The sequence below is a fragment of the Pseudorasbora parva genome, chromosome 20 (assembly GCF_024679245.1).
Source record: "Pseudorasbora parva isolate DD20220531a chromosome 20, ASM2467924v1, whole genome shotgun sequence".
NCBI lineage: Eukaryota > Metazoa > Chordata > Actinopteri > Cypriniformes > Gobionidae > Pseudorasbora > Pseudorasbora parva.
The window spans coordinates 7,306,716-7,333,390 of record NC_090191.1 but is presented as its reverse complement, the minus strand read 5'-3'; the positions used below and the strand labels follow the sequence as shown (position 1 = coordinate 7,333,390).

Genomic DNA, 26,675 nt, shown 5'->3' with positions numbered 1-26,675 from the left:
TGTGTGTTAACCTATTTTCAAAGAAATGCTGCCAGGAGACTGATGACGCTGGACACCCCAATTGGAGGAGACAGTACAGAAGGAGAAGGGGATGAAGAACAAGATTATAAAATATGCATGATGAAGTTGTGAAATTCATTCAAGAGCAGCCATAGTGAAGCAATCAGGACTTCCCTGATGCTGGTCTTTGCTGGTCTGGATCCTGAGCTCAGAAACCTTTTTTACTCACTGTTACTTTAATAAATGTATACTTTTGATTGATAACTTGATTCCTGGCCGATCATTGAACTTGGGGAGGACTTTGGGGAAAAAAGTCCAACACAAGCTAAAACGATATATCACTAAAGTTGACACATTTCCCATGAATTCAGGATGTTTCCCAGCTATAGAAATTATCGGAATGTATTCAGGACCAAGGTCAGTGACAATATGATTGTTTTTTTGTTTTGTTTTTAAAGTTGTCTTGTGTCTCCCTTGACCCCAGCTTAGGTGTAAAAGGGGTAAACTCATGTATGCTAAATATAAGACAATATGCTATCACATATCTCTAGATATATGTTGATATAAGTTTATAACGTATATAAATTGTCCATATTAAATGAGTATACGGATATATGTCAATACTATGTATGATTATTGTTTATATAATATTGTGTCACCAATATATGTTTAATTTATATATGGCAATTTATTTAAACAACATACATACAAACATTTGTGTTTGACATTTAATGTTTTCCTTATTTGAACATCTTCGACTTTTAACAAGTCTATCTCTATTTGTGTTTTGGGGTTTATGTTGAATTGTTTATTTGCTCTTTATCTTTGAATGCAAGGATTGTCATTGGGTCCCTCCCTCAAATTTATCTTGTAGTTTGCCTCTCTAGGTTTAGACTGTTACAATATATTTAATTTTAATTGTAAAATACATACTAAGACTATATAAAAACATATTATGGACATATATGTCATATGTATGCAAGCAATGTGCTATGCATTTATGTGGAATTTGTATAATGAGCATTTATACAAAGAAATATATGTCATGTATATTGATAGTTTTATATGTCAATATATTAAATTGTTCCATTTTCTAATAGGTTTTATATGTGGTCAGATATATATGTACAAGCATGTTTTCACTTTCTATGTGGATATATTTAATATATGTACATTTCATAGTGTACATATATTTCATTTCCATATGGGAAATGCACAACAGTTGATTAAGTTGACAGCAAAAAAAAAAAAATAATTATAATTTTACTTTTTGAAAAAATACATGCTTGCCACAACACCATGAGGTCCTCTTCTTCGTGGCTAAGAGGAAATTGGAGGGACTTGAAATCATAATGGTCATATGACCACAGCTTTTTCCTAAAAATATTAAAGGAAACATAACACACACCGTTTCTGCCTACCTTGTGTTTCGAATTAATTTGATCAAACAGTTAATTATAAGGTTTTTATTATTTCCAAGTTTGAGATCTCTTCAACTTACAGTCTCCAGTCAGACACATTTAGAGCAGAAAAACAACAATAGACAAAACAGCACAAACACAATAATGTACTTGAACCCCTAACACTTGGATTACAATATGTTTAACAAATCACAATTATACATACATGAATTATAAATGATTTAATCAAACTAAATGAAGTTGATCATCATCAACAAACAGAGCTTGAGAAAAGCACAGATACACACTGTCACACACAGTGATCTTACTGTTTATATAAGGATTAATTACACACACAGTAGCATGCACAGACCTGCGCAGGGTTAGAATTTGCGTTTCCTCTGTGGAGATCGTGCTCGGAGAGGGGTGGAAATCCCTTTCACGGGGGCATTGTGGTGTGATCGAAAAGGGAACTTTCACTTTCAAAGGGACAAGGCCTCAAGCACCTGTCCCCAGCCCCCCTTGTGCACACACACACACACACACACACACACACACACACACACACACAGAATCTCTCTATAGTCTATTCTGATTCATCAACACAGTTTCACTGATCCATAAAAAACCGAAAACCCAGGATACAGCGTGTGAGTGAATGTGGTCTGGACTGTGTGGATGAGGCTCATTCTGTCAGACAAAAATTCTAAGCTGTAGAAGGACAGAGTTCCTGCACTGGTATCCACATACACTCCTACTCTACTGCCTACAGACTCTACAGGGAGTTTAGTCTCTTTTTCATTGTGTCTGAATGAGTAACTGGAGGAAGAGCACTCTAAACTCCAGGATTGATCATTATGTCCAAACCCACACTCTTTCCCCTCTCCCTTCCTACTGATGCTCTTATATGACACTGATATACACAAAACATTTCCAGTCCACTCAATCTCCCAGTAACAGCGTTCACACACACTCTCTTTACACAACACCTGAAGATATCCATCAAATCTGTCTGGATTATCTGTATACAACTGATCTGTGTCAGTGTAAGTAAGCACTCTGTCACTCTCAGAAAGACATAGGCGTTTATGCGCTGTTGTCAGATCCAGAGTGAACTGTTTGGAATCTAGTGGAGATGAAACACATCAGGAATTATGACTCTGATCATTTAAAGGGATAGTTGACCCCCCAACAAAATTCTGTCATCATTAACTCACCCTCATGTTGTTCCAAACCTGAATGAGTTTCTGAACACAATATAAGATATTTTGAAGAATGTTTGTAACTAAGCAAATAGAACAACCATTCAGGGTTGTGTTCAGCAGAAGAAACTCGTAAATGATGGGGGGGTCAACTATCCCTTTAATGTAGCTGAACTCTTCATGTTCAATATATCAGCAGTGTCTCAGTGCAGTTTAATCATCATTTACATGATCAACTCTAAAATATTTTAACCCCTTCTACAGGAAGAACATGAACATACTAAGTTAGTTGTTCTGCTTGTTCTCTTAGTGACTTACATTGTAGGAAGTCGTCCCTTGTCTGGAGATCAGGGCCTGTAGAAATCAACAAACATGAAGAGTTTGATTATCATGTCAAGAGAAAATTATTCCTGCATCCTCTGCTAACACATCGTCACCTTGGAATTATACTATAATTATTGTTAACGTTTTCATTTTGATAATATATATCAATAAATTGTGTAATCATATTGTAAAATGTTTCCATTACTCTGTATTATGTGTTGGCTAATTTAATTTCCTTTCCCTTATCTATAGTCATTTATACAGATCATTGTTTCCTTCATGTTCGCAAATGCATTGTTGTTATGAATAGTGTCTCCTTAAAGTCACAGAGTATGGGCATTTAGTGTGAGACGAAGGCTACTGTATTTAATCAATGCAAAGAATGGAACAAACTGACAACAAAACAACAGAGAATACGGTAAGTTACAGTGGGGCAAAAAAGTATTTAGTGAGCCACCAATTGTGCTCCCACTTAAAAGGTTGAGAGAGGCCTGTAATTTTCATGTTAGGTACACTAAGATGACAGAATGAGAGTTTTCCCCCTGATTTCTAGATAATTTATTTGCAAATTATGGTGTAAAATAAGTATTTGATCACCGACAAAAAAGCAAGATTTCTGGCTCTCACAGACCTGTAACTTCCTCTTTAAGAGGCTTCTCTGTCCTCCACTCATTACCTGTATTAATGGCACCTGTTTGAACTCATTATCAGTATAAAAGACACCTGTCCACACCCTCAAACAGTCAGACTCCAAACTCCACTATGGCCAAGACCAAAGAGCTGTCAAAGGACACAGAAACAAAATTGTAGACCTTCACTAGGCTGGGAAGACTGAATCTGCAATAGGTAAGCAGCTTGGTGTGAAGAAATCAACTGTGGGAGCAATTATTAGAAAATGGAAGACATACAAGACCACTGATAATCCCCCTCGATCTGGGGTTCAACACAAGATCTGACCCAGTGGGGTCAAAATTATCACAAGAACAGTGAGTAAAAATCCCATAACCACACGAGAGGACCTAGTGTATGACCTGCAGCGAGCTGGGACCAAAGTAACAACGGCCATCAGTAACACACTACGCCGCCAGGGACTCATATCCTGCAGTGACAGACGTGTCCCCATAAGCCAGCCAGTAATAAGCATAAGCCAGTACATGTCCGGGCCGTCTGAAACTTGTAAGAGAGCAATTGGATGATCCAGGATAAGACTGGGAGAACGTCAGATGAAACCAAAAAATACATTTTTGGTAAAAACTCAACTTGTCATGTTTGGAGGAGAAAGAAGGCTGAGTTGCACCATACCTACTGTAAAGCATGGGTAGAAAATTTCATGCTTTGGGGCTGTTTTTCTGCAAAGGGACCACAACGACTGATCTGTGTAACGGAAAGAATGAATGAGGCCGTGCATGGTGATATTTTGAGTAAAAACCTCCTTCCATCAGCAAGGCAATTGAAGATGAAACATGGCTGGGTTTTTCAGCATAACAATGATCCCAAATACACAGCCCGGGCCAGAGTCCTGCACAGGTCCCGTTAAACCGGATCCAACCCGTTTTCTGACACAGAGCACTAATTAAAATCCGCACCTACCCGACCCACTTAAACTGACTTAGAATCGACACTTAGAACCGACATCCGACCCACACCCGAAATAAAATCGTTTTAGAAAAAAGTTTAGCATATAACTGCATAGGCCTACACATTTATTGCCAGGTCATACAAAAGTAAATACAGCACCGCGCCACGTCTTCGTTGAAAAAATTCGAACACATTTTTTTTCAATGAGTGTACGCACACCGGCGGCAGCATTCAGCTCCTGTCTGCAGTGACTCAGGAAGTTGTTCAAAATCCTGCCACGCTACTGTACTGATTTCACCCTGTGCAACAAGATGCACACATCGTGCAGCTCTTTTCTGTCAGAAGTGGATTCAAAACTGAGCTCGCTCGTATATAATGTGCGCGTCCGGCGCTAAGCTTTGAGTCCGGGTGCTTTGCGAGTTCACATCCAAGGCATTCGCGGAAGACAGTAACTTAGTGGATAATGTAGTTATTTATTTATTTTTTTGCACCCAAAAACTATTCTCGTCGCTTAGTAACAACTGTACAGCCACTGCAGTGAGATGGACTTTGTTACAATGTTTTTAGTGCCTCTATGTGTTGAGTGAGTAAAAAATTTACTGAATGTCAATGAATGCCTATCTGAAGCCTTTCTCAGCCATCAGCTTTCAACTAAAATATCTTCTTTTGTGTTCCGAAGATACACGGAGGTCTTACGGGTGTCTAACAACATGAGAGTGAGTAATTAATTAGATAATTTTCATTTTTGGGTGAACTAACCCTTTAACCAGGCCGGGAGCAAAGTCCAAGCAAGCCGCGCTAACAGAGAGGGCTTGTAAGTCCCCCACTCACTTCAAAAAATTAGAGCCAATTAAAGAGCAACCTTAAGAGTCAGAACCTGCTCCGGAGCTGACTCAAATGGCTCAAAGGGAGCACTCATCAAACCCTCCAGGACAATAGACAAGTCCCAAGAGGGTACACCGGGGGAGCGAACTGGCCTCAGGCGCTTGACCCCTCTCATAAAGATGAGACTAGTGAATGCCTCCACAAAGGGGTCTCATCCAACTCCCTGTGAGCGGCGATAGCCGCTACATACACTCTGAGTGTAGCAGCCGCCGCCCCGGCTGCAAACTTCTCCTGCAGAAATTCCAGAACTGAACCAATAGGGCAGTCAACTGGACTTCTACTGTGGGCTTAGCACCATGCCTGAAAAACTTTCACTTGGAAGAGTAAAGCTTCCACGTAGAGGGGGCTCTGGCATTAGCGATGGTCTCCTGCACATCTGCGGGTAGGCCGGTCCTTAAGACTGATGGCCTCTGATAGGCCACACCCATAGTTTCCAGATCTCGGGACGAGGATGCCAAATCCTGCCTTGGAGCTGTAAAAGCAGATCCTTTCTGACCGGAATCTCCCAAGGAGGGGAGTCCAGAAGAAGAATTAGCTCTGAGAACCACATCTGAGATTGCCAGAATGGTGCCACCAGCAGAAAACTGGCCTCGCTCTCTCTCACTCTGTGCAGAACCACCGGAATCAGCTTGAGGGGCGGAAACGCATAGAACTTCTGCCTCGGTGAGCGAACGCATCTACTCCCAACGGCGCATGAGAACCGAAGCGGGCATTGGGACGACTCCTTCATAGCGAAGAGGTCCACCTCCGCTCTGCCGAACCGCTCTGGGCTACGCTGAGAGGATTTAACATCCATTTCCCTGACTTGAGTTTCTGCCTTGAAAGGAAGTATGCCGTGAGGTTCCGAACTCCGGGGACACGGACTGCCCTGAGGGACAGGAATTTACCCTGGGCCCACAGGAAGAGACAGCGTGCATGCCTGTCCAGGGTGCGCGTCTGAAAGCCCCCTTGGCGATTCACATGAGACACCACCGCCATGTTGTCTGTCCTGACAATGACATGGTGCCCTGTGAGGAAAGGGTGGAAATGCCGAAGGCCCAGGAAGACCGCTCTCAGCTCTAGGCAGTTTATGTGCCAGGCTTGAGTCTCCTCCGTCCAGATGCTGCATGCTGGATGGCCTTTGAACATCGCACCCCTACCGGTGAGGTGTCCGTTGTAATCATCTGGCAACAGAAAAAAATCCCCATACCTACACCCCTTTGGAGAAAGTGAGGGTCTCGCCACACTGATAGGGCTCAAAAGCAACTTGCAACACCCTCAGAAGGTGGTAGGGAGATCCTGTAAACCGGATCCCTACATGTTTCATCCACCAATGGAAGGGAATGTGGAGCAGCCCCAGAGGAAGGACCTGGGAGGCTGCGGCCATGAGACCTAAAAGCCTGCGGCATGTCCCTACAGAAACATGATGGCCGGGCTTGAAGCCAGCCAGACATGTCCTGATACTGGAAATCCGGGCAGGAGCCAGACGGGCCTGCATTGACACGGAATCCAGACAGACCTATCTGCAAGCGCCGATGAGGTCTTTGTTGCAGAAAGGGGCGACCATGAGCTCCCCAAACCGTGGTAGGTGGGGGATGACTCTGGTCACTCCTACTTCTGGAGTGAAACTCCTTCTTAAATGGGGGACACTCTCTGGGCTGGGAAGGAGAGGTACTAGACGACTCTCTATTTCTCCTAGGCATAAATTGCCTAGGAGAAATCAGGCCATTTGATCGCAAGCTTCTCAGTCGTGTGCAAAAGCACATCGACAAGCTCGCAGAAGGCTGCGCTTCCTGGCCGCTAGGCGGGAGAGCGTCGTCAAACGGAACAGGCCCGAAATCCTCGTAGTCGGACATTGTCGTAAGCAAAATATCACCCAGGCCGAAAGAAACGGTCTCACGTGCTTCCGGGCTGGGCATCATGTAATCATGCGCGTATAAGAGCGGAGCGTCGCTGCGCGCACGCTCAGGAGAGGGAGTGAGAGAAGGGAAATGAGGCCTGGGCCACTTCGGGTGAGTGGTGGGGAAAAACGGAGGATTCCTTCTTAAAAAGAGAGAGCCTCAAACGGAGGGTTTTAAGAAGGCGATTTTCGCAGAATTCGCATTTTGACGTGCCCTGAACCGCCTCGCGCACGTGGGCAGCGACGAAACGCCATCATACTTCACCAGTTAGGAGAACAAAGTTCCACTATCCATGGTCGCTGAAGTAGTGAAGAAGAAAGATCCTTAAATACAGTTTTTAAGGGTCAGATAAATCGCACGAAGGGAGCGATGCGACCGCTTCATGAAGACAGAGAAATCTGGGGAGAAGATGGTGCGCGTGCCAGTATAGCTCAAAGATGATGAGCTAGATGGGCGGAGCTGCACCATCAGCCAACGAATTGGCATGATTCTACAAGGGCTTTAGACATTCGGTACGCCCAGCGTCGAGTGAACCTATTAAAGAGAACTCAAATTTTTTTTTTGTTTATTTTTACCACTTTCGTTATTGGCTATTTTGTTTGTTGGAAATATGAACTGAATTTAGTAATGCTTTTGAAAAGAAAAATTTGCCATTTAATAGACAAAACAATTTTTTGAAATGAAGACAGCATTTGGAGTGAGTGCATGCAAAATAATTAGTTCCCTGAGTCCACAAATAAAAGTAGACAGTTTATTGTTTATAATTATGTCTTGAACTTATCTGTATAGTTAAAAATGACAGAGAATTGCAAGCTATTTCTGCAGTCTTAAAAGAAGAAGGAAAAAATGAAAAAACATTGGTGCCTTTATCGGCTGTGGGTTAAAGAAAACATAGCCTAACTACTAAACTAAATAGGCTACGTTTAGGCCTAAACATTAGCCTGTAATATTATTATTTTAATTGATATGTTTATTATGAAAAGTGAGCAGCATGAGTTAGATATAAGATTCGTAATATGTCTGAGACTTGGGGTCACACATGATTTTGAATTTATTTTTAATTTTATTTAAATTGTATCTGTAATGTAATTGTAATTGATCGATGTTTCATCAATTAATTGTCTGTATATTAAATAAGAAGCAAACCAAGATCATCTGGAATGGATTGACGTGTGTAGCTGACCTTTTTCCTCTGCCTTTGAGTAAGGCTGAAACGATAGCGTCTTTCTGTGTTTAATACATTTCTTGAATAAATGTCTTAATTACAGTATGCCTATATATACTTATATTATTTGTGGCTGCAAAAATGCAAAAGTTTTGCAAAAATGTCCTTTTTCGAATTGCCTGAAAAACCACCTCATGGGAGTTTTTGCGAACTTGCCCCATTGGGCATATTTTCAATTCGCAATTTCAATTTGCGCAATTTAAAGGGTAATGGAAACGCGGATATTGTTTTTGTGTTAAGTTTATTATTTGTTGTTTGTTTGTTTTTAATTATGATATTTATTTTGTATTTTTATGTTAGCTATATTTTAGATGCTCTATTAGTTGTCATACAGAAAAATGTACTATCACTTGTTCAAGGCTTTGTATTATGAATTATATGAAGAGTTTGGTTGCAAAACGCGATAAACGCCATTTTTTGACATTTAGATTTTATTATTGGAAATCAATGTTTAGATGTACCTTAATCTATGTGTGAATTGCTGCCATTAATAAGATTTAAAAATGTACATTTTAAGCCTCCTACAAAATGTATTTTTTCACAAAACGCGATATCCGCCCGCCCAGTTTCTTTACAAAGTGCGAAAAAGAACGTTCAGGATGTTGCGCGAGCTCAGGATGTCACGCGAGGAGAGAGTCACCGCCGGTGAAGTGCTCCAAGTTTGCTCAGTGATTTAACGATAATAGCAAAACAAAAAACATATTTTTAAAAAGAGGAGTCAATATGCTAATTAAAAAAGGTTTACCATTTAATTGTTTATACTGTAGGCGAGCTGTCAGTCATGTATAGGCTACGTCACTGATCAACAGCTGTCTGTCAGTCAGAGAATCAAAGCTTCAGAGTCAAGCTTAACGTTATGGATTTCGATGACGGATTGGAGCCGGTCAGGAAGGCATCTTAAGAAAATCATCAAAGGGAGAAGACCAAATGGGAAAGGCATTCAGGGGAGCGAAAACATCCAAAGATCATCGTGTGACTGCGAGTAACGTTGGTGGATATATAGCGTTTTGCAAAAAAAAAAAAAAAAAAAAAAAAAAAATTATGTATGCTCTGGGCAAAACTTACTCGGAATCTTATTATTATTAATCAATCTTTGTATATACTATTCCATATATTTATGATGTATTGTTTTTTAACCAATTTAAGATGTTTGACAATGTTAAGATAAATATGTTGCAGTTTGGCATGGTTTTTGACTTATTTATGAACTATTTATGGACATAAAATTAAATTAAAAATATCCTGGATTTGAAGAATATTGTGTCCCTGGCCTGCACTGAGCTCAAGTAATAGTTTAATGTACAAAAATTGTGAATTAACTTGACTGTTGATGTCTTAAATAATAATGTCAAATAACCAACATTTCTCAAAATCGTTATATCTCGTTTTGCAACGAAACTCTTCATATGATTAATTACAGTAGTCTACATTGATATTGAATACGTAATATATACCTCGTCTCTAAGTTCTGTTTGTAACAAAGGAAATAATACATTCATACAATATATACAGTCGAATGGGAAATGCTTTACAACGTTATTAATAGCCACACCTGTAAGGAAGTATGGTTGTCAATACAAATATTAAGTGTGTGAATTAAGTAAATTATATATATATATTTTAAAAAGATAAAGATTAATGCAAAGATATGTGCATATGACACTTGCCTGAAGAGAGTATGGGGCCGATAGTGTCACTGGCTTCACTCACTCCCACTTTACCCACTATCCTGTAGCGGAAGAAGTGCTGCTTTCCCAACTCTAACCCATTCAGAGTAAAGTCTTCATCAGGTGTGTTTATGATATGCCACTGTTCCTCATTCACCTTCTGGTACTCCACTCTGTACTGCACAGTTTCTCCAGTTGGGGATTTCTGCAGTTTCAGGGACACACTGCCCTTCAGGACCTTCTTCACTTCCGGTTGGGGAGGCTTTGACACGGGCTGGAAATCTTTGTCAGTCAGCTTCCCTTTTTCATACAGATTGATGGAGGAGCCTAAAATGGATGAATCAGAGATGGCAGAGATAATGAATCCATATCTATTTTCAGCTTTATTAGCTTCTGAAAAACCTCTGAAAAGAGACAAGTTCTCTCTCATCTTTGAGATGACATCAGGATTGTTGAACCACTTTTCTGATGATTCAGCCATGTTTGAATACAGTTTCTTCACCACATCTAGCTCTTTAAAGTCTTCGGATTCCAGAAACTTCTCCAGGTCTGAAATATACAGGTCTTCATACTTCAGAGATGTGAAGGTCAAGCACACCACAACATCAATATTAGGATCAAGGAGAATGGAGTTGAGATGGTCTGAGTCTTTAGTTTTGATTTCCTCCAGTATCTTGGTTTGAGAACTCAAGAGGTTAAGTTCAGACTTTGCACCATCTAACCACTGCTTAATCCTGCCAGCAAAAAAAGGGGAGCTGTAGTGGATCTTTAGGATGCCTTCCAGCGACTTCTCCATCTCTCCTCCTCGTATAGCAGGCAAGACCCTGGCCACTGCTTTCAAAAGCACCATTTGGTAAATGTTAAGAGAGCCCTGAAATAACTGCAGCCTCTCTTTGATGTCTCTGAAAGCATTCACCAGTGGTTTTCTGGAGATGTCCGTGCATGTCCTCTTTGCCTCTCTGAGCCCCTCTATTATATCTTCAGTTTTGGAAACCAAACTTGTGGTGATTTCTCTCTCCAATTGAGCAGCTTTGTTATCCAGTAGAGAAAGAGGATAGAGCCAGACTTTGATTGGAACTGCATTCTGTGGATTCTCCTTCAGGTGAAGAGGGAGATTCTTGTACACATCTAGGGCCTCCATGTAAGTGGTGGGGTTATGATCAAGGCGGAAGTCACCATGAAATGTGCAGGAAATGCTCTCAGCCATTTTCTTATCACCATCTGTCATTTGTACAGCTCCTGATCCCTCAATAGAAAATCCAGGGATGCTCTTGACCATGACATCCAGTTCTCCCTCAATCTTCTGCTTTTCTTCCTCTTCTGAAAATGTCCGTTCAAACACCATGACAGCCTGAGCTCCGTAGAGAACAGCTGTGACCACATGAGTTGCAGTTTTCTGCTCAAACACCTGTTTGTAGGTAATCTGGTTCAGCTGAGACATAGTGAGCTGTTCGAATCTGGAGGTTTCACTGTAATACATTGTAACTCTGGACTGTTGGTTTGAGGATTTGGTGTCATGCAGAAACTTGGCAGATCCTCCCACCTCCACCAGCCCTCCTAAGAAGCTGGCCTTCAGGGAGGCACTTACATCCAGGAGACTGGACTTACTAGAGAGAGAGTCGGAGCTACTGAACTTCAAATCTGTCATGGGCTGTGAGCGGGTGTCCAAATCTTCTCTCAGTGACTTCTTATCCCACAGAGTAACACCTGAAATAAGAAATTACTTTAAAAAGATAGTTCACCCTTGTCAAAAAATCCAATTGGAATTTCACTTTGTCCTGTAGGATTTTATTGGATTCTTAGAATCCTATTGGACATTCTGATTTATTTTAACGGAATTTCACTTTGTCCTGTAGGATCTTATTGGATTCTTAGAATCCTATTGGACATTCTGATTTATTTAACGGAATTTCACTTTGTCCTGTAGGATTTTATTGGATTCTTAGGGTGCGTTCACACTTCTCATGTTTGGTTCGATTAAAACGAACCCTGGTGCGATTGCTCAGTTAGTGCGGTTCATTTGAACATATGTGAAGCGGACTGAGACCGCTAAAAAGATGGGTCTCGGTCCGCTTTCAAACGAAATCTGGTGCGGTTCAATTGATATATGAATGCAACATGGACCAAAGACATGCAAACGAACCAAGAACACTACTTCACGAGTTCACACTTACAAATAATTCAGATAGAATAAATGGTATGCGTATTTGGCGTGCTGTCCGAGGAGAGGGCTCCAAGCTCGGTATTTGGCCCGAACCCAGAGTACTCCCCCCGTATTTCTGGTTAGGAAAGTTAACCAGGTGCGTGTGAGATAGAAGGGGTGGTGGAGGGATGCTGCAAACTTTGTCAAGGAACGTTGGTGAGTTGACTGGGTATTTATGTGATCTTCCACTTGAGCTGATTGGTAGACATGTTGATTACTGATTGTTGACAGCTGGTTGGAATGACATCATGATTAGGTAGATCATTTGAACGTGCTTCTCCCGAACTTAGTTTTTTAAGAAACATCATTTCACGAGTTCACACTTACAAATAATTCAGATAGAATAAATGGTATGCATATTTGGCGTGCTGTCCGAGGAGAGGGCTCCGAGCTCGGTATTTGGCCCGAACCCAGAGTACTCCCCCAAAAAATTGCTACTAGCATAGGACAGCAGCCAGTAAATGATGTTGATGCCCCCCAAAAGTTGCAGAGCATGAACTGGTGCTGTGCCAATCGAAGGGGGGGATAGTCACTGGATCGGGAGATCTTGTTCATTATTGTCTGAGGTTTGTATGGTCGTGATATCAGAAAGGTGAACCTCGTTGGTAGTCAGCTGGGGTGGTTGCGTGTAGGCGAGAGGAGATAGCAGTGCTGTGGCAGTGGAGACGAGCTGTTTCAGCATACTTTCAAACGTATTGTAACAACAACGAGTTTATGAGTTTAATGTCTCGGGGAATAATTAACTCAAAAGGGGTTCAATATTCAATATTCATGAATTTATGAATATAATTTGCCCGTCATTCATTACGTATTAAAAATTTCCCGATAGGGAAAATTGTTTAATTAAATACAAGTAACCCTTTATGAAATTGCTTGAAATTATCCTACTAAGTTCGTCCACCAAATTAGTTATAGACTTTTCAACTCAATTCTCCATAAGGGATCACTGCTTTACGAGCGCATAGGAAACATTAACTTTACTGATCAGGACAAGTTCAATATTTCAAATGGTCATACAGTTTACTTTACTAACATAGTAGCATAAGCAGTTAGGTAACTTAGATCGCAAGTTTCATTGACTTTGTGTATGTGGGAGAACAACAGACCCAACTCATTAAATGTCTTTCTGGAGGTTTAATAAACACAGACTAAAAATAACACTACGATTCACACAGAGAGTACACACTAAATATGCATCAAGAAAGTAGACATGTAGGTATTAACGAAAGAATACATAAAAGAGAATAATGAATAGACTGAGATTAGAGAGAGATAAAAGAGAGAGATGAGAGAGAGAGAGAGAGATGGTAGGCATTTAGAGGTAAAAACACAGCTTTCCTTCAGTTCAACAACTACGACCTTCACGGAGCTTGTCCCAACGGGACAATACACACCTTCTTTACAGCAGTTTAAATTTTATAAGAAGAAGAGTACTTGCATTTCTTTTGGTTTCGTTTTGGCTTCTCGCTTGTGTGTGTGTGTATATATTTTCTGCGTCTCAGGTAATTCTCTCCGAGGTCGGGAGGTGACGTAGTTTTCCTTTAGCGGCGTTTCGGGTCCACCTCCTGACGAAGCCTGTGGCTTAAGTTGATGGAACGAGGAACAAAGAATTGTTGAAGACGGAGTTTCCAGAAGAGAAGAGTTCAGAGGAGAGTTTCAGAGGTCAAACCGGGAAGAAGTTTCAGAAGCGACGAGGGGAAGAAGAGGAGAGTTTCAGAAGCGATTTTTCGAAGTCAAGAGGAAGAAGAGGAGGGATTGTGGTCTCCACTGGTCTTTTAAGAGAATTAATCCACGCCCCCTTCTGGCTAATTCACCCAATCCAGAGGGTGAATTCGGTAGCGGGAAAAGTTCTCTTTGTCTAATTTTATGGCCTATTTTGCATGTTCCTGAGGTGTCGTAAAGGGGTGTTGATTTTGTATGGTTTTACTCCCAAGTTGGCTAAACATATTAATGATACATTTCACAATCCCATTTTGTGCATCATTGAGTAAGTCAAAGAAATAGGAATATTTAGATATCAAACACCTTATGGCTGGGAGATATTAAAACAGAGATACAATTTTACACAGGAATACAAGCATTTAAAATGAGCTTACATTGTTTCTATGCCATGACTGAGTAGGCCTGAGTCAAGGAGCATGCATATACACACCAAGCTACCTCGTATACAGTCTAGAATAGTCTTAATTAAAGCTTCATAAGGAGTGTGTGTGTGTGTGAGTCCTTGTGTATTGACAGGAGCCTTGGCGCCTTTCGGTCTGGGGAATGAAAAAGGGGGGGGGAAACAGGGTTCGAGTCGTGTGACCCGATCAGGGCCTGTGTTATTGGACGGGGTCGTAAAACTGCCGAAGTTGTCACTTCCCCCAGACTCTGTGGCGTGGCTCTTAATTTACATGCGGCTAAAAGCTACCCCCCCCTTTTTACAATCAACACTGGGTTCCTCTTTGATCTTCATTGTAAGAGACCACAGACGCTACAGTATCCAATGAGCTGGCTGTACAAAGAATTAGGCTCCTGTAGGAGTTGAGAAGATGACACTGCTGTGGGGGTGGGACAAGTTTGGATGGAGGAACAGAACTCCTGCGGGAGTGAGGTTGGTGATACTGCTGTGGCAGTGGAGATGAGCCCTTTTAAATCTGCTTTCCAAACTATCCGAAGACCCAGTTGTACAGAGAATTGGGCTCCTGTGGGGTGGAGAAGGTGAGACTGCTGAGACAGTGAAACAGGTTTTGAAAAGACGTATCAGAGCTCCTGCGGGAGCGAAATTGACTATAACTGCTGCGGCAGAGGATACGAGACGTTTCAACTTGCTTTCCAACTATCCAAACGAACAATTTGCACGGATGATTGGGCTCCTGTGGGAATGGAGATGACGACATTGCTGTGGTATTGAAATGAGTTTCAATGGAGTATCGGGCTTTGCGAGAGCCGAGTTGTCGATACTGCTGCAGCCGTGGAGACGAGCCATTTTAACTTGTTTTTCGAAACCAGTGAGCTGGGTTGGACGTAGAACTGACACTCCTGCGGAAATATGGAGAAATCACTGCTGCGGCAGTACAAGCAAGTTGAATGGAAAAAACGGAACTCTTGTGGGAGCTGAGGCGGTATCACTGCTGTGGCAGTGGAGGCCTTTGGGTGGAGGAACTGGCTTCTGTTGGAGCGGAGAAGATGACACTGTTTTGCAGTAAAGTCGGTTGGAGAAACTGGGCTTCTGCTGGAGCGAATGAGATAACACTGCTGCGGCAGTGAGAACTAGCTGGATGGAAAAGCTTAGCTTCTGTTAGAACGGAGGAGATACTGCTGTGGCAGTGAGAGCCAGCTGGATGGGGAATGCTGAGCTTCTATTGGAGTGGAGGAGATAACACTGCTGCGGCAGTGAAAACCAGCTGGATGGAAAAGCTTAGCTTCTGTAACAACGGAGGAGATACTGCTGCGGCAGTGAGAGCCAGCTGGATGGGGAATGCGGAGCTTCTATTGGAGCGAAGGAGATAACACTGCTGCGGCAGTGAGAGCCAGCTGGATGGAGAATCCTGAGCTTCTGTTAGAGCGGAGGAGATAACACTGCTGCGGCAGTGAGAGCCAGCTGGATGGAGAATCCTGAGCTTCTGTTAGAGCGGAGGAGATAACACTGCTGCGGCAGTGAGAGCCGGCTGGATGGAGAATCCTGAACTTTTGTTAGAGCGGAGAAGATAACACTGCTGTGGCAGTGAAAGCCAGCTGGATGGGGAATACTGAGCTTCTGTTAGAACAGAGGAGATAACACTGCTGCGGCAGTGACAGCCAGCTGGATGGAGAATCCTGAGCTTCTGTTAGAGCGGAGGAGATAACACTGCTGCGGCAGTGAGAGCCAGCTGGATGGAGAATCCTGAACTTCTATTAGAGCGGAGGAGATAACACTGCTGCAGTGAAAAATTTGAGGTGGGTTCCTGCGGGAGTGACTGGAGAGATGCTGCTACGGCAGTGAATATTATTGATTCATTTAGTGAATTTGGTGATGTTGAATTGGAGTGGATGTGGTGATCCTGTAGGATTGAGTGTATGGAAACAAGCTGAAGCTGAAACAATTTTAGCTGATGAGGGTCTGTTGGGCTTCTTTGATGTGGGAGCGATTGGAGCGGATGTAGCTCTTGAAAGCCTCTGACGACCAGCGACCATGTTTTTGGATCTGGTGCTGGGAGAGACCTTTTTGAGCAGTTGTGGTTGCTGCACCTATGCGGAATGAATGGCTAGAAAAGTTGTCTGCCGAGATGCCGGATAGAATCAGTATAGACTTGAGGTGTTTTTGGAACCAGAAACGTGTGACAGGGCGGTTAGCATCGTCTGTGAAGAGTGGTTCAGATAAAAGTTTAGTCTGCAAACTTCTGAAATGTAGGCTGGCTAAAATGGATTGATACGGCTGGATTGGTGATGGAAGGTTGAAAATGTAAATGGATTGCCCTTTTTTCATTTGATCAGTCTTGCTTTGTTTGATGAAGTAAGAGATTGTTTCGTCATCTAGCACTGCTAGGTCTGAAATTATAGGATGAAGCTTTGGGTTGAAGGTGGACGTGATGGTAATTTCTGAGCTTCTGAGAAAACCGGAGCAAGCCAATATAAACATTGCATCCAGAGTGCGGGCAGTATTGGTGGAGTGGTAGCCTTGGCGGAGGATGGAGATACATTTGGTAAGTATGTCGAGTTATTGGTTGTCTGCGTGGGTGGGTTGAGTTTTTTGGATGCCTTTGATGAGCATGGATGTTTGTGAATTGGTTATTTCTGGAGAGGGCAGACCAAACACAAGTTTGTTGAATTCAGCTTAGATGACCCTTGATGGAGCTGACTTGGAGGTTCTTGATGCTGTTGAAATAAGATATGAATGAAGTGATGGTAAGCAAAGAATAATCTGGAAAATTCAGCTTGTATATGGAGTGAAAAGACTTGAAACACTTCCATGCAGTTAGGTAGGATTGGAGGGTTCTGGGGGAAACAGCTTGAAGGATGGAATTGAGAGAAGCGTCAATGAGGGGTCTCAATGGGTGGTTTATGGGAATATTAGCTCTCAATACTTTGGTACTGGGGTTGGGAATGGGAATGGGTCCGCCTCTGGCGCCAACAGCCTGAATTTCTGTGAGGATCTGTGCTCTAATGTTGCTGGCGACAGGGGGCAGTTCCAAGGCTGTAGCATTCGGCGGGAAGGGCATCTGTGTTGCAGAAAACAGAGTGAATGGAGCACTAGTTTGGGAAAAAGTGTTAGGCGGATAGAAACCAGGGGCCGAAAACCGCTTGCTATATATTTCATTCTCAAACATTGCAATGGGTAGGACCAAATGCTGATTTTCTTCAGCTCCTGCGGAAGCATAAAGAACAACACTGCTTTGGCAGTGGAGAAACGGTTAGCCAGAGAAACTGAGCTCCTGTGGGAGCAGAGGGAACAGCACTGCTGCAGCAGTGGAGAAACGGTTAGCCAGAGAAACTGAGCTCCTGTGGGAGCAGAGGGAACAACACTGCTTTGGCAGTGGAGAAACGGTTAGCCAGAGAAACTGAGCTCCTGTGGGGGCAGAGGGAACAACACTGCTTTGGCAGTGGAGAAACGGTTAGCCAGAGAAACTGAGCTCCTGTGGGAGCAGAGGGAACAGCACTGCTGCAGCAGTGGAGAAACGGTTAGCCAGAAAAACTGAGCTCCTGTGGGAGCAGTGGAAAAACGGTTAGCCAGAAAAACTGAGCTCCTGTGGGAGCAGTGGAAAAACGGTTAGCCAGAAAAACTGAGCTCCTGTGGGAGCAGAGGGAACAACAACTGCTTTGGCGGTGGAGAAATTTGCCAGAGAAACTGAGCTCCTGCGGGAGCAGAGGGAACAGCACTGCTACAGCAGTGGAGAAGAGATTAGCCCGAAAAACTGAGCTCCTGTGGGAGCAGAAGGAAACACACTGTTATGGACACTGGAGGAATTAGCCAGAGAAACTGAGCTCCTGTGGGAGCAAAAGGAAACACACTGTTATGGATACTGGAGAAATTAGCCAGAGAAACTGGGCTCCTGTGGGAGCAGAAAGAACAGCACTGCTGTGGCACAGGAGAAAAATAGCCGGAGAAACTGAGCTCCTGCGGGAGCAGAGATAACAGCGCTGCTGTGGCGCAGAGGAGAAAAAGATTAGCCAGAAAACTGAGCTCCTGTGGGAGCAGAGAGAATAGCACTGTTATGGCAGAGGAGAAATTAGCCAGAGAAACTGAGCTCCTGTGGGAGAAGATGGAACATCACTGCTTCTGTGGTGGAGAAAAAGTTAGATGGAACAAAATGGAAAAGCATGTTTGTAAAACCATAATGGGACTCTTATTTTGAAAGAGACCCATTTGGGTCCAACTCTTATTAAATTTAGCATACAACATTACAATATAATCACATTAAAGAAAACAGTCCTGGTTCATAAGAACTTGGCGCCATACATTGATTGTAAATGCTCTGAAACTGTAATATTCTGAACGCAACACGGCGCCACATTCAAAAGTTTAATCACAATTAGGAAGATGTGATGTATGTTTCTGTCTCCAAAATATAAGATGGCTTAAATAATCATTATGCTGTATTGTCAACATTTAAGTTACTTAGCCTCACGATACATTCATTCGCTTTGCGAGCGAGTAAATTTATTGTTCATCACCACGGCAAATGCACTTTGTGCGTGACAAGTTTCTATCTGTTGTACACAGAGGCAGCAAGATCACAACAAAGCTTGATGCGTGCCGGAACTATGTTATTTAAGATACATTTCTATTTCTTGGGACAGGAGCTGTTGTAGCTGTCCTGCTGTAAGTCTGTGCAGTGTGCACTCTTTACAGTGTCTGAGCGCTGCTCAAACAACTGACTTCTCATTGATTGAATTGTGGCAAAGACCACATTACACTTTGGAAAAAACAGGAATTCTTTTACCGTGATGTTGAGGAGCCATTGGTTTGAAATAATGCTGATGAAAAGCGGCCAAAAGGGGCTTTAGGTAGCTTAGGAATTTGTAAGGAAAGTTTTGTAGCATTGTAGCATAGCTTCAAGCAGCGTGTGGAGCCATGTTGACAGCGTGGGTAGAAAAAGTGACCTGCCAGAATGCTGCAAACTTTGTCAAGGAACGTTGGTGAGTTGACTGGGTATTTATGTGATCTTCCACTTGAGCTGATTGGTAGACATGTTGATTACTGATTGTTGACAGCTGGTTGGAATGACATCATGATTAGGTAGATCATTTGAACGTGCTTCTCCCGAACTTAGTTTTTTAAGAAACATCATGTAATGTCACAAGATGCGACACTACAAGTCAGCGGATTTGACGACCCGGAACGATCGATGTATCCAAAATGAGTTACGTTAACTTTAGAGGCAAACATGGAGCAACGAGGAGGTAAGTGCCTCATCAATATTTGGTCCTTCAAGTATGTTTAGAAAATGCTAGAAAAAACGCACAAAAACCATACCTGGTTCTTCTCCTCGAAGGACCTGTTGCCCATTAGTCGGTACAGACGATGGAACTGCATGCCGTCTCTTTAGCATCAGATTGTTTCTGCATACAACGGAGGAAATCCTGCTGCTGTTTTGAATGTTTTTAACATTTAATCCAGCACCGCATTGTTTTGAATGTTCGGTGAGCAAGCTACTACGTCATAAAAGCCAACAAATCAGGTGTGACCATCTCCCTATGCCTTTGGTTGGTTCGGTAACTTTAGGTTCGCTGTTAAAAATGTGAACACCAGTGTGAACACTAAGCGGACCAGGACTATATGTTTTGTTTTGTTTTTTTGGTCCGGACTAAACCAACCAAACTAACCGAACTACAAGTGTGAACGCATCCTTAGAATCCTATTGGACATTATGATTTATTTTAATGGAATTTCACTTTGTCCTGTTGGATCTTAATGGATTCTTAGAGTCCTTTTGGGCATTGTGTTTTGATTTAATGGAATTTCACTTTGTCCTGGCATATTTTTATTATTAATTCATTTATTAATTAATTACTTTTTAGAGTCACCCTGCAATGAAAACAAAGTCACCCTGCTTTGGCCATATGTCCTTCTAGCTTTTTCGGACATCATAATCAGAAAAAAAATAAAAAGTCCTGTACGTGCTTCTCCATGGCTGTGAAGGACAGTGAAATCCACAACTTTACAAAAATGATTTAAAAAACAAAAAGTATCACGCAATGATACAGGGAGATGCGTGCCACATATGGAAAGTCTTCAGGCTGAAATTAAAATAAAGACATCTTTTACTCACCCTGCTGTTGCACTATGTCCTTTTATCTTTCCAGACCACAAAAGCAGAAAAAAATGCCCTGCATGGGCTCCTCCATATAATGGCAGTGAATTGCAACCAGGGTAAAACTTTACAAAAAGGACACAAAAGTGTCATGCAATTAATTCACGAGTTCACATTTACATCAATTAAATAGAGTAAAGATTATGCGTATTTGGCGTGCTGTCTGGGGAGGGCTCCGGGCTCTGAAATTTTGCCTGAACCCAGAGTATCAGCATTGGCATCGGGCGGACGAGCCCTACTGGCTGAAGAATGGAAGCAGCCTTAGTTTAAAACAACTGGTCGGGAAGGCTCTTGCAACATCCGAAGGGAGGCCAAGGCTCACTTTATCAGATGGAAAAAACCCTACCCGTGTTGGACCCATGTTGTCTCTGACAGGAGCTCACAGTGTTTGGCGGAACGGGCCCTACTGGCTGATAAGTGTGGAGTGGTCAGAATTTCGGGTGACCGATCGGGAAGGCTTTTTGCGACATCAAATGGGAGGCCAAGGCTCACTGCATCAGATGGAAAAAACCCTACTGGTCGAAAGAAAGGGGAGCACACAATTTGGTCTGCCCAACTCAGCCTGGAGCATCCGGACAGGGGGCGCGCTGTTTGGAACGGACGATCGGGAAGGCTCAGCCGCATCTGAGAGGAGATCAAGACTCGTGGTGTCAGGTGGTTGAGTCCTACTGACCGATAGACGGGGCGACGCAATTAAAAGAAACGACTGACCGAGGGGACCCACCCAGCCTCTGCCAGTAGTAGAGGAGTCGGGTGAGTGGGTCCTATCAGCCAACCTATCAGGTGGAGGAGATGTGGAACGCCCAGCCAGGAGGCTCTCGCCGACATCTGATGGGAGATCAAGACTCGATGTATCTGCTGATGGGTAAGCTTCGCTGGCAGACGGGTGGAAGGTAAAGCATGAATGATCGTCCAGGAGAGCTCTTGCAGCATCCGAAAGGAGATCAAGACTCGCGGTATAGGGCAAGCCTGGCTGGACGGCGAAAAGAGTAGGGATTGATAGCAACCTGGAGGGCCCTCGCGGCATCCGATGGGAGAACAATTTTCACGGCATCGGAAAGGGAATCCTCGCTGGTTAGAGAAAGAAAAGGATGGATGCTGGCCTAAAGGGTTTTCACAGCATTCGACAGAATATCAAGCTCAAGGCATCGGATGAGTGGGCCTCACCAGACAAAGAAAGAGGAGAAAGAAACAGTAGCCACTGTCCAGGAGACCTCTTGCAGCATCCGACAGGAGAGCAAGACTCGCTGTATTGGGCCTCGCTAGATGAAAAAAGAGAAAAGAGGGTTGTTTTTTTTGGGGTTGGTCTGTCTTGCTTTGTTTGGCAACTTGTCCTTTCCATTAGGTCTGGGATGGTGGCATGGATTTTATGGTCGAATTCGGAGGTGACTGCGATTTTTTTTTTTTTTTGAGCACCTAAGGAAGCCGAAACAGGCTAAGATAAACGAGTGGTATCGAGTGTATGGGCTGTGTAAAGTGGCTGATAGCCTGTAACGAAGGGTATGAATGCATTTTGTGAGTATATGTAGTGTTATGGGTTATCTGCTGTCAGGGTGGATGGGCTGTGATCACCGAAACCTTTTGATCAGGAGGGAGGTTTGAGAATTCTCTGGGGAGGGAGGGCGGTAAATCACCAACATGGAGGCCCTTAACAGTATTAAGGTAGGAATTCTGCTTTATTATTGCAGGATGCTCCTTCAAATTCGTATGAGAGAGATACTGCCTGCATCCCAATTCATCTAATTTTACTATGACCTAAAAGTATGTACTCTTTTTGTGAAGAAAAAGTACATACTTTCGAGAGTGTAGCAGGAAATTATGCAAGCTTTGGGACATACTACTTCATAATTTTTTTAATGACTCGCTTAGTTACATGTATCCCATCATCACCGTTTAACTGCCCTGTGAATCGTCGTCAGATTTGTCACAGTTAAAATCCTACACATTCAGTTAGATTTCCTACTGCATCGGATAGCCGCACATTGATTTGTCATGTGTGGGTCTTTAATGCAGAGACTCCTCTCATGTGTTTGCGGTTTAAATATAATGATGCATTTAAAAGCCAAAACGTGTCATTACAAAAGTTCACAATGCTGTTGCAGGTGAAATATAATCTGGATAGCACTGAATAAATATCTTTTTGTCAGGTTAAATACTGATAATTGATCACTCAAACCTTATCTAAACCACTCTACTTAACCATTGGACTCGCAAATCCGTCATGTTTGTAGTTTTTTAACACTTTTATCCACGTTTGTAGTTCTAATCAAATCCTCGTCCAATTCGCAATGGGTTGTGGGCAATATCAACCATTAAGAGTGTGCGTCGATGCACTTCCAAATCTGACCAGAAAAATTAACCCATCTGGGTATCTCCCGTTCAGAGTCAGACTCAAAGCACCTCGGTCAGTAAAGGACGTATTCGTTCACTGATTTAACAAATCAGAGTTCTTCACTTTGTAACTGGATTCTTGATTTCCTTACCGGCAGACCTCAAGTGGTGAAAGTAGGCCAGTACACCTCCAACTCCATCACCCTGACTGTAAGAGCCCCACAGGGCTGTGTCCTGAGCCCCCTGCTCTACTCTCTCTACACACATGACTGCGTGTCATCCAACTCGATTATCAAATTTACTGATGATACTGTGGCTGGGGCTCATTCACAACAATAATAAGACCGCATACTTGGATGAGGTAGAGAAACTAACATCATGGTGCCAGGACAACTGTTCTCTCTCTGAATGTGAGCAAAACTAAAGAACTGATTGTAGACTTTAGGAAGAAACAGCAGCAGCCTTATACCCCTCTTATGATCAACGGGACCCCTGTGGAGAGGGTGAGCAGCCTCAAGTACCTTGGTGTAAACATCTCTGAGGACCTGACTTGGACTACCCATATTTAAACACAAGTTAATAAAGCCAGGCAAAGACTGTACCATCTACGACCGCTGAGGAAATTCAGGGTCTCACGAGCAATCCTGAAAACGTTCTATTTAGGGGCCATAGAGACTGTATTGACTCAGTGTATCTCAATATGATATGGGAACAGCTCAAATAAAGACTGCAACGCCCTGCAGAGAATTGTGCGCTTAGCTGAGCGCATCTCAGGGTCTACTCTCCCCTCTCTACAGGACATTTACCTCAAACCCTGCAAAAGCAGAGCTGTTAAAATCACCAAAAATTCCATCCACCCCAGTAACCATCTTTTCACTTTACTACCATCTGGTAAGCGCTTTCGTAGTCTGATGGCAAAAACCGAGAGACTCAGGAAGAGCTTCTTCCCCCAGGCCATCAGGATCCTTAACTCAAAACCAGCCTCTTAACATTTTTATGTCTCCACTTAGTCAGTAAGATCTCCATCTTTCATTACCTCACTTTGACATTCTGACACTGTCACCTGTTTGCACTTTTTACCTTTTGTACATGCCCATGTATCTTAATATTTAAAAGTACAGTATAATGCATATATGCATAGTGCGTACATCCCTGGGTATCTTATTATTTAGGACTGTAGTTTACTCTAATCCAAATTATTTCCATTCTATATTTAATTCTACAGTATACATAATTTGTATATGATTCTCATAGTTTTATTGTTTAGATTTATTTATTTATTATTTATTTTATTTCTATGTTTATGTATATTTTCAGCTGTGTTGTATTTTATTTTATTTTTTATAATTGCACTGTACATGGAGCAGGCCTGACTCACATTTCACTGCTGGTTATATATGCCTATATAATTGTGTATGTGACAAATAAGTGAAACTTGAAACAGCGACAGTCAGAAATCAGATTGCCCCTCATGCTTAACATCATGCTCCAGTTCATGGGGTCCTCCATATGAATCTGCCCTGACAAAAAGATTTGCGGAAACTCCTACAAACTACTCATGCGACACTACTAAAATTAATAATTTCGGACTGATTCAAGATGAATCAAGATTGACATTTATTTGGGCCAGACAGAACTTAGGTAACATAATTAAACACAAATCCATGGTACACAACTGTCAGCATAAAAGTATGAAATAGAATTACGAAGTAATATGAAAATAGTTTCAAAGAGTCATGATATGTGGCACAATACATACCATGTGTGTGAGTGCCACTAGGACACGAACACAACATGGCATGGGGGTTCTGGCTACATAATGTTCCCAAATGGCAGCTCTGTTACCCTTCCTTAGTCATACCAGAACAAAGGATTGTAATTATTTGCAACACAACACCTGGTTTTGGGGGAGAGGTTTTAGATATCTTTGAAGAGACCACTCAAAGAGGAGCCCAGAATTCTCATCTCATCTTTCTCATCCTACTAGTTATTGCAGTGAAATTAAGATTAATTTACCAATCACACTGAGACCTTTAAAAAGACACCAGACATGAAAGGGATAAAACAATAGATTCACAAAATACATAATCTGTAGTATATTTGCATTCTGTGACTTCAATCAGGTGGAGGGGAGGAGGGAAAGGGGAGATGAGAGGGGGGCAGGGCAGTCACACTCTTTCTGTAACATCTCTCCAGATTAGTGAGTTTTATTTCTTTATTGCAGGGTGTTGGATCTCAGCTTTTGTCTTAGCAATAATACCCATTTTTACAGTACCATGACAACAGTGCGAGTTATAGTAAGCATGAGCGACTGCTGACGGCTCGCATGCACTCACAGGAGTGCACACTGGGTAAGAGCTCAGTATTTTAACTGAATAATACGGTTTCTTTCTCTCAGAACCTTATAGTATGCCTCCTGAACCCTTTCCATATATGGCGCTCGTCTCACTGTACGACTGCGGGATACTTTTATATCATTTTTGTAAAGTTTTAGCATGTTCGCTAACTCAGCTTACTCACTACCATTATATAGAGAAGCGTGTAAGAGGTTTTTGTTGTTGTTGTTGCTTTTGAGGTCCAAAAAAGATAGAAGGACATAGGGCTTTTGAACAACAGCAGGGTGAGTAAAAGATGGTTTTATTTTAATTTCAGGGCGAACTATCTCTTTAACAGTTTTGCATGAGAACACAAATCACTGTTGAAGAAACATGCCAATGTTTTATCTTCAAGAACTATAATTTAATATCTGTGTCCTGTGTATCTTTATCTTATGTCTCAAAATGTCCACACTGTTTTGTCGATTCACTTTCGGGTGAAAAAAAGGAATAAAAAGCATTTTTGTAGGTTCTGTATAGCACCTGGAATGAAGGTATCCTCACGGCAGTCGTACAGCATACCAGGAAACAGAGGTCTTCCTAGAGCTGCCACTTCAATCTTCTTAGATGCCATGACTGCAGTAAATAACAGAGAACAATAGGGATATTTTTACTTTTAACGTTTAAAAATGACTACTTTATCATTCAAAAAAAAATATTTTTACTAAGTTCAGACATAGTTTTAAAAAATCCATTAAAATGTAATGTTTAAAACAATCCATAAACATTATTATTATTATTATTTTTATATATAATTTAGTTTTCCAGGAGATTAAAATAAATCTCTTCTTCCAGGGAGTCCTGGCCAAGATGGCCGTCTAAAGTTTTTTACTTAAACATATAACATGTAACACACCTGATAAATTGTAACCAGTCTAAGTTAAAACATTTAACATAAAATCCCCAAATTAATTAAAATAGCAACATCATTCAATCATTTTACACTGCAATAGATGTTTGAACATATTCAAAGAAGGAATTGTTTCTAATGGGGTAGTAACTTGAAATTTGAAATAAAGGCATAAATCATTCACTGAATGCATTAAATATTTCCTAACCATTGCCTGTGGTATCTGATTAGTTTGAATATATATTTTTGTTCCTGATGCATTTTGTTTGAGTCTTTCTGCAATACTGTTGAGATCTAAACACCTCATAATCTGTTAATGGCTATTCACACTGTCATAACACTCACTGTGCGTATCATTTTAATGCGGTGTCTCACCTGGGGTCCTTGCGTGTATTCAGTCTGGTAATGTCTTCTGGTAATGTCTTCAGTTGAAGTCTGAAGCCAGCTGGGTTCTTTGGTCATATTTATAGTGCTTTTGTTCA

General features: G+C 42.1%; 1 protein-coding gene across 1 annotated transcript; it reads right to left on the bottom strand.

Annotated features, from left to right (window-relative positions):
• Positions 1-1,999: 1,999 nt before the first annotated feature.
• On the bottom strand, positions 2,000-26,601 carry LOC137049044 (uncharacterized). Its single transcript, XM_067427438.1, has 6 exons — positions 26,569-26,601; positions 25,827-25,919; positions 10,158-11,868; positions 6,687-7,411; positions 6,277-6,552; positions 2,000-2,526 (listed from the first exon to the last, which is right to left on the bottom strand). Exons 2-6 carry the CDS (start codon positions 25,915-25,917, stop codon positions 2,000-2,002), a joined length of 3,330 nt encoding a protein of 1,109 aa, XP_067283539.1. The 5' UTR covers positions 25,918-25,919; positions 26,569-26,601.
• Positions 26,602-26,675: the final 74 nt, after the last annotated feature.

Bases quoted from the DNA above. Each gene is read 5' to 3' on its own strand.
- LOC137049044 (XM_067427438.1), bottom strand. From the start codon at position 25,917: ATGGCATCTAAGAAGATTGAAGTGGCAGCTCTAGGAAGACCTCTGTTT. The intron at 11,869-25,826 runs GTGCTATACAGA...TTCTTATTTCAG, and splicing joins TGAGGATACCTTCATTCCAG to GTGTTACTCTGTGGGATAAG. The intron at 7,412-10,157 runs GTGTCATATGCA...TCTCTTTTTAAG, and splicing joins CCCATACTCTCTTCAGGCAA to AAGGAATCCTCCGTTTTTCC.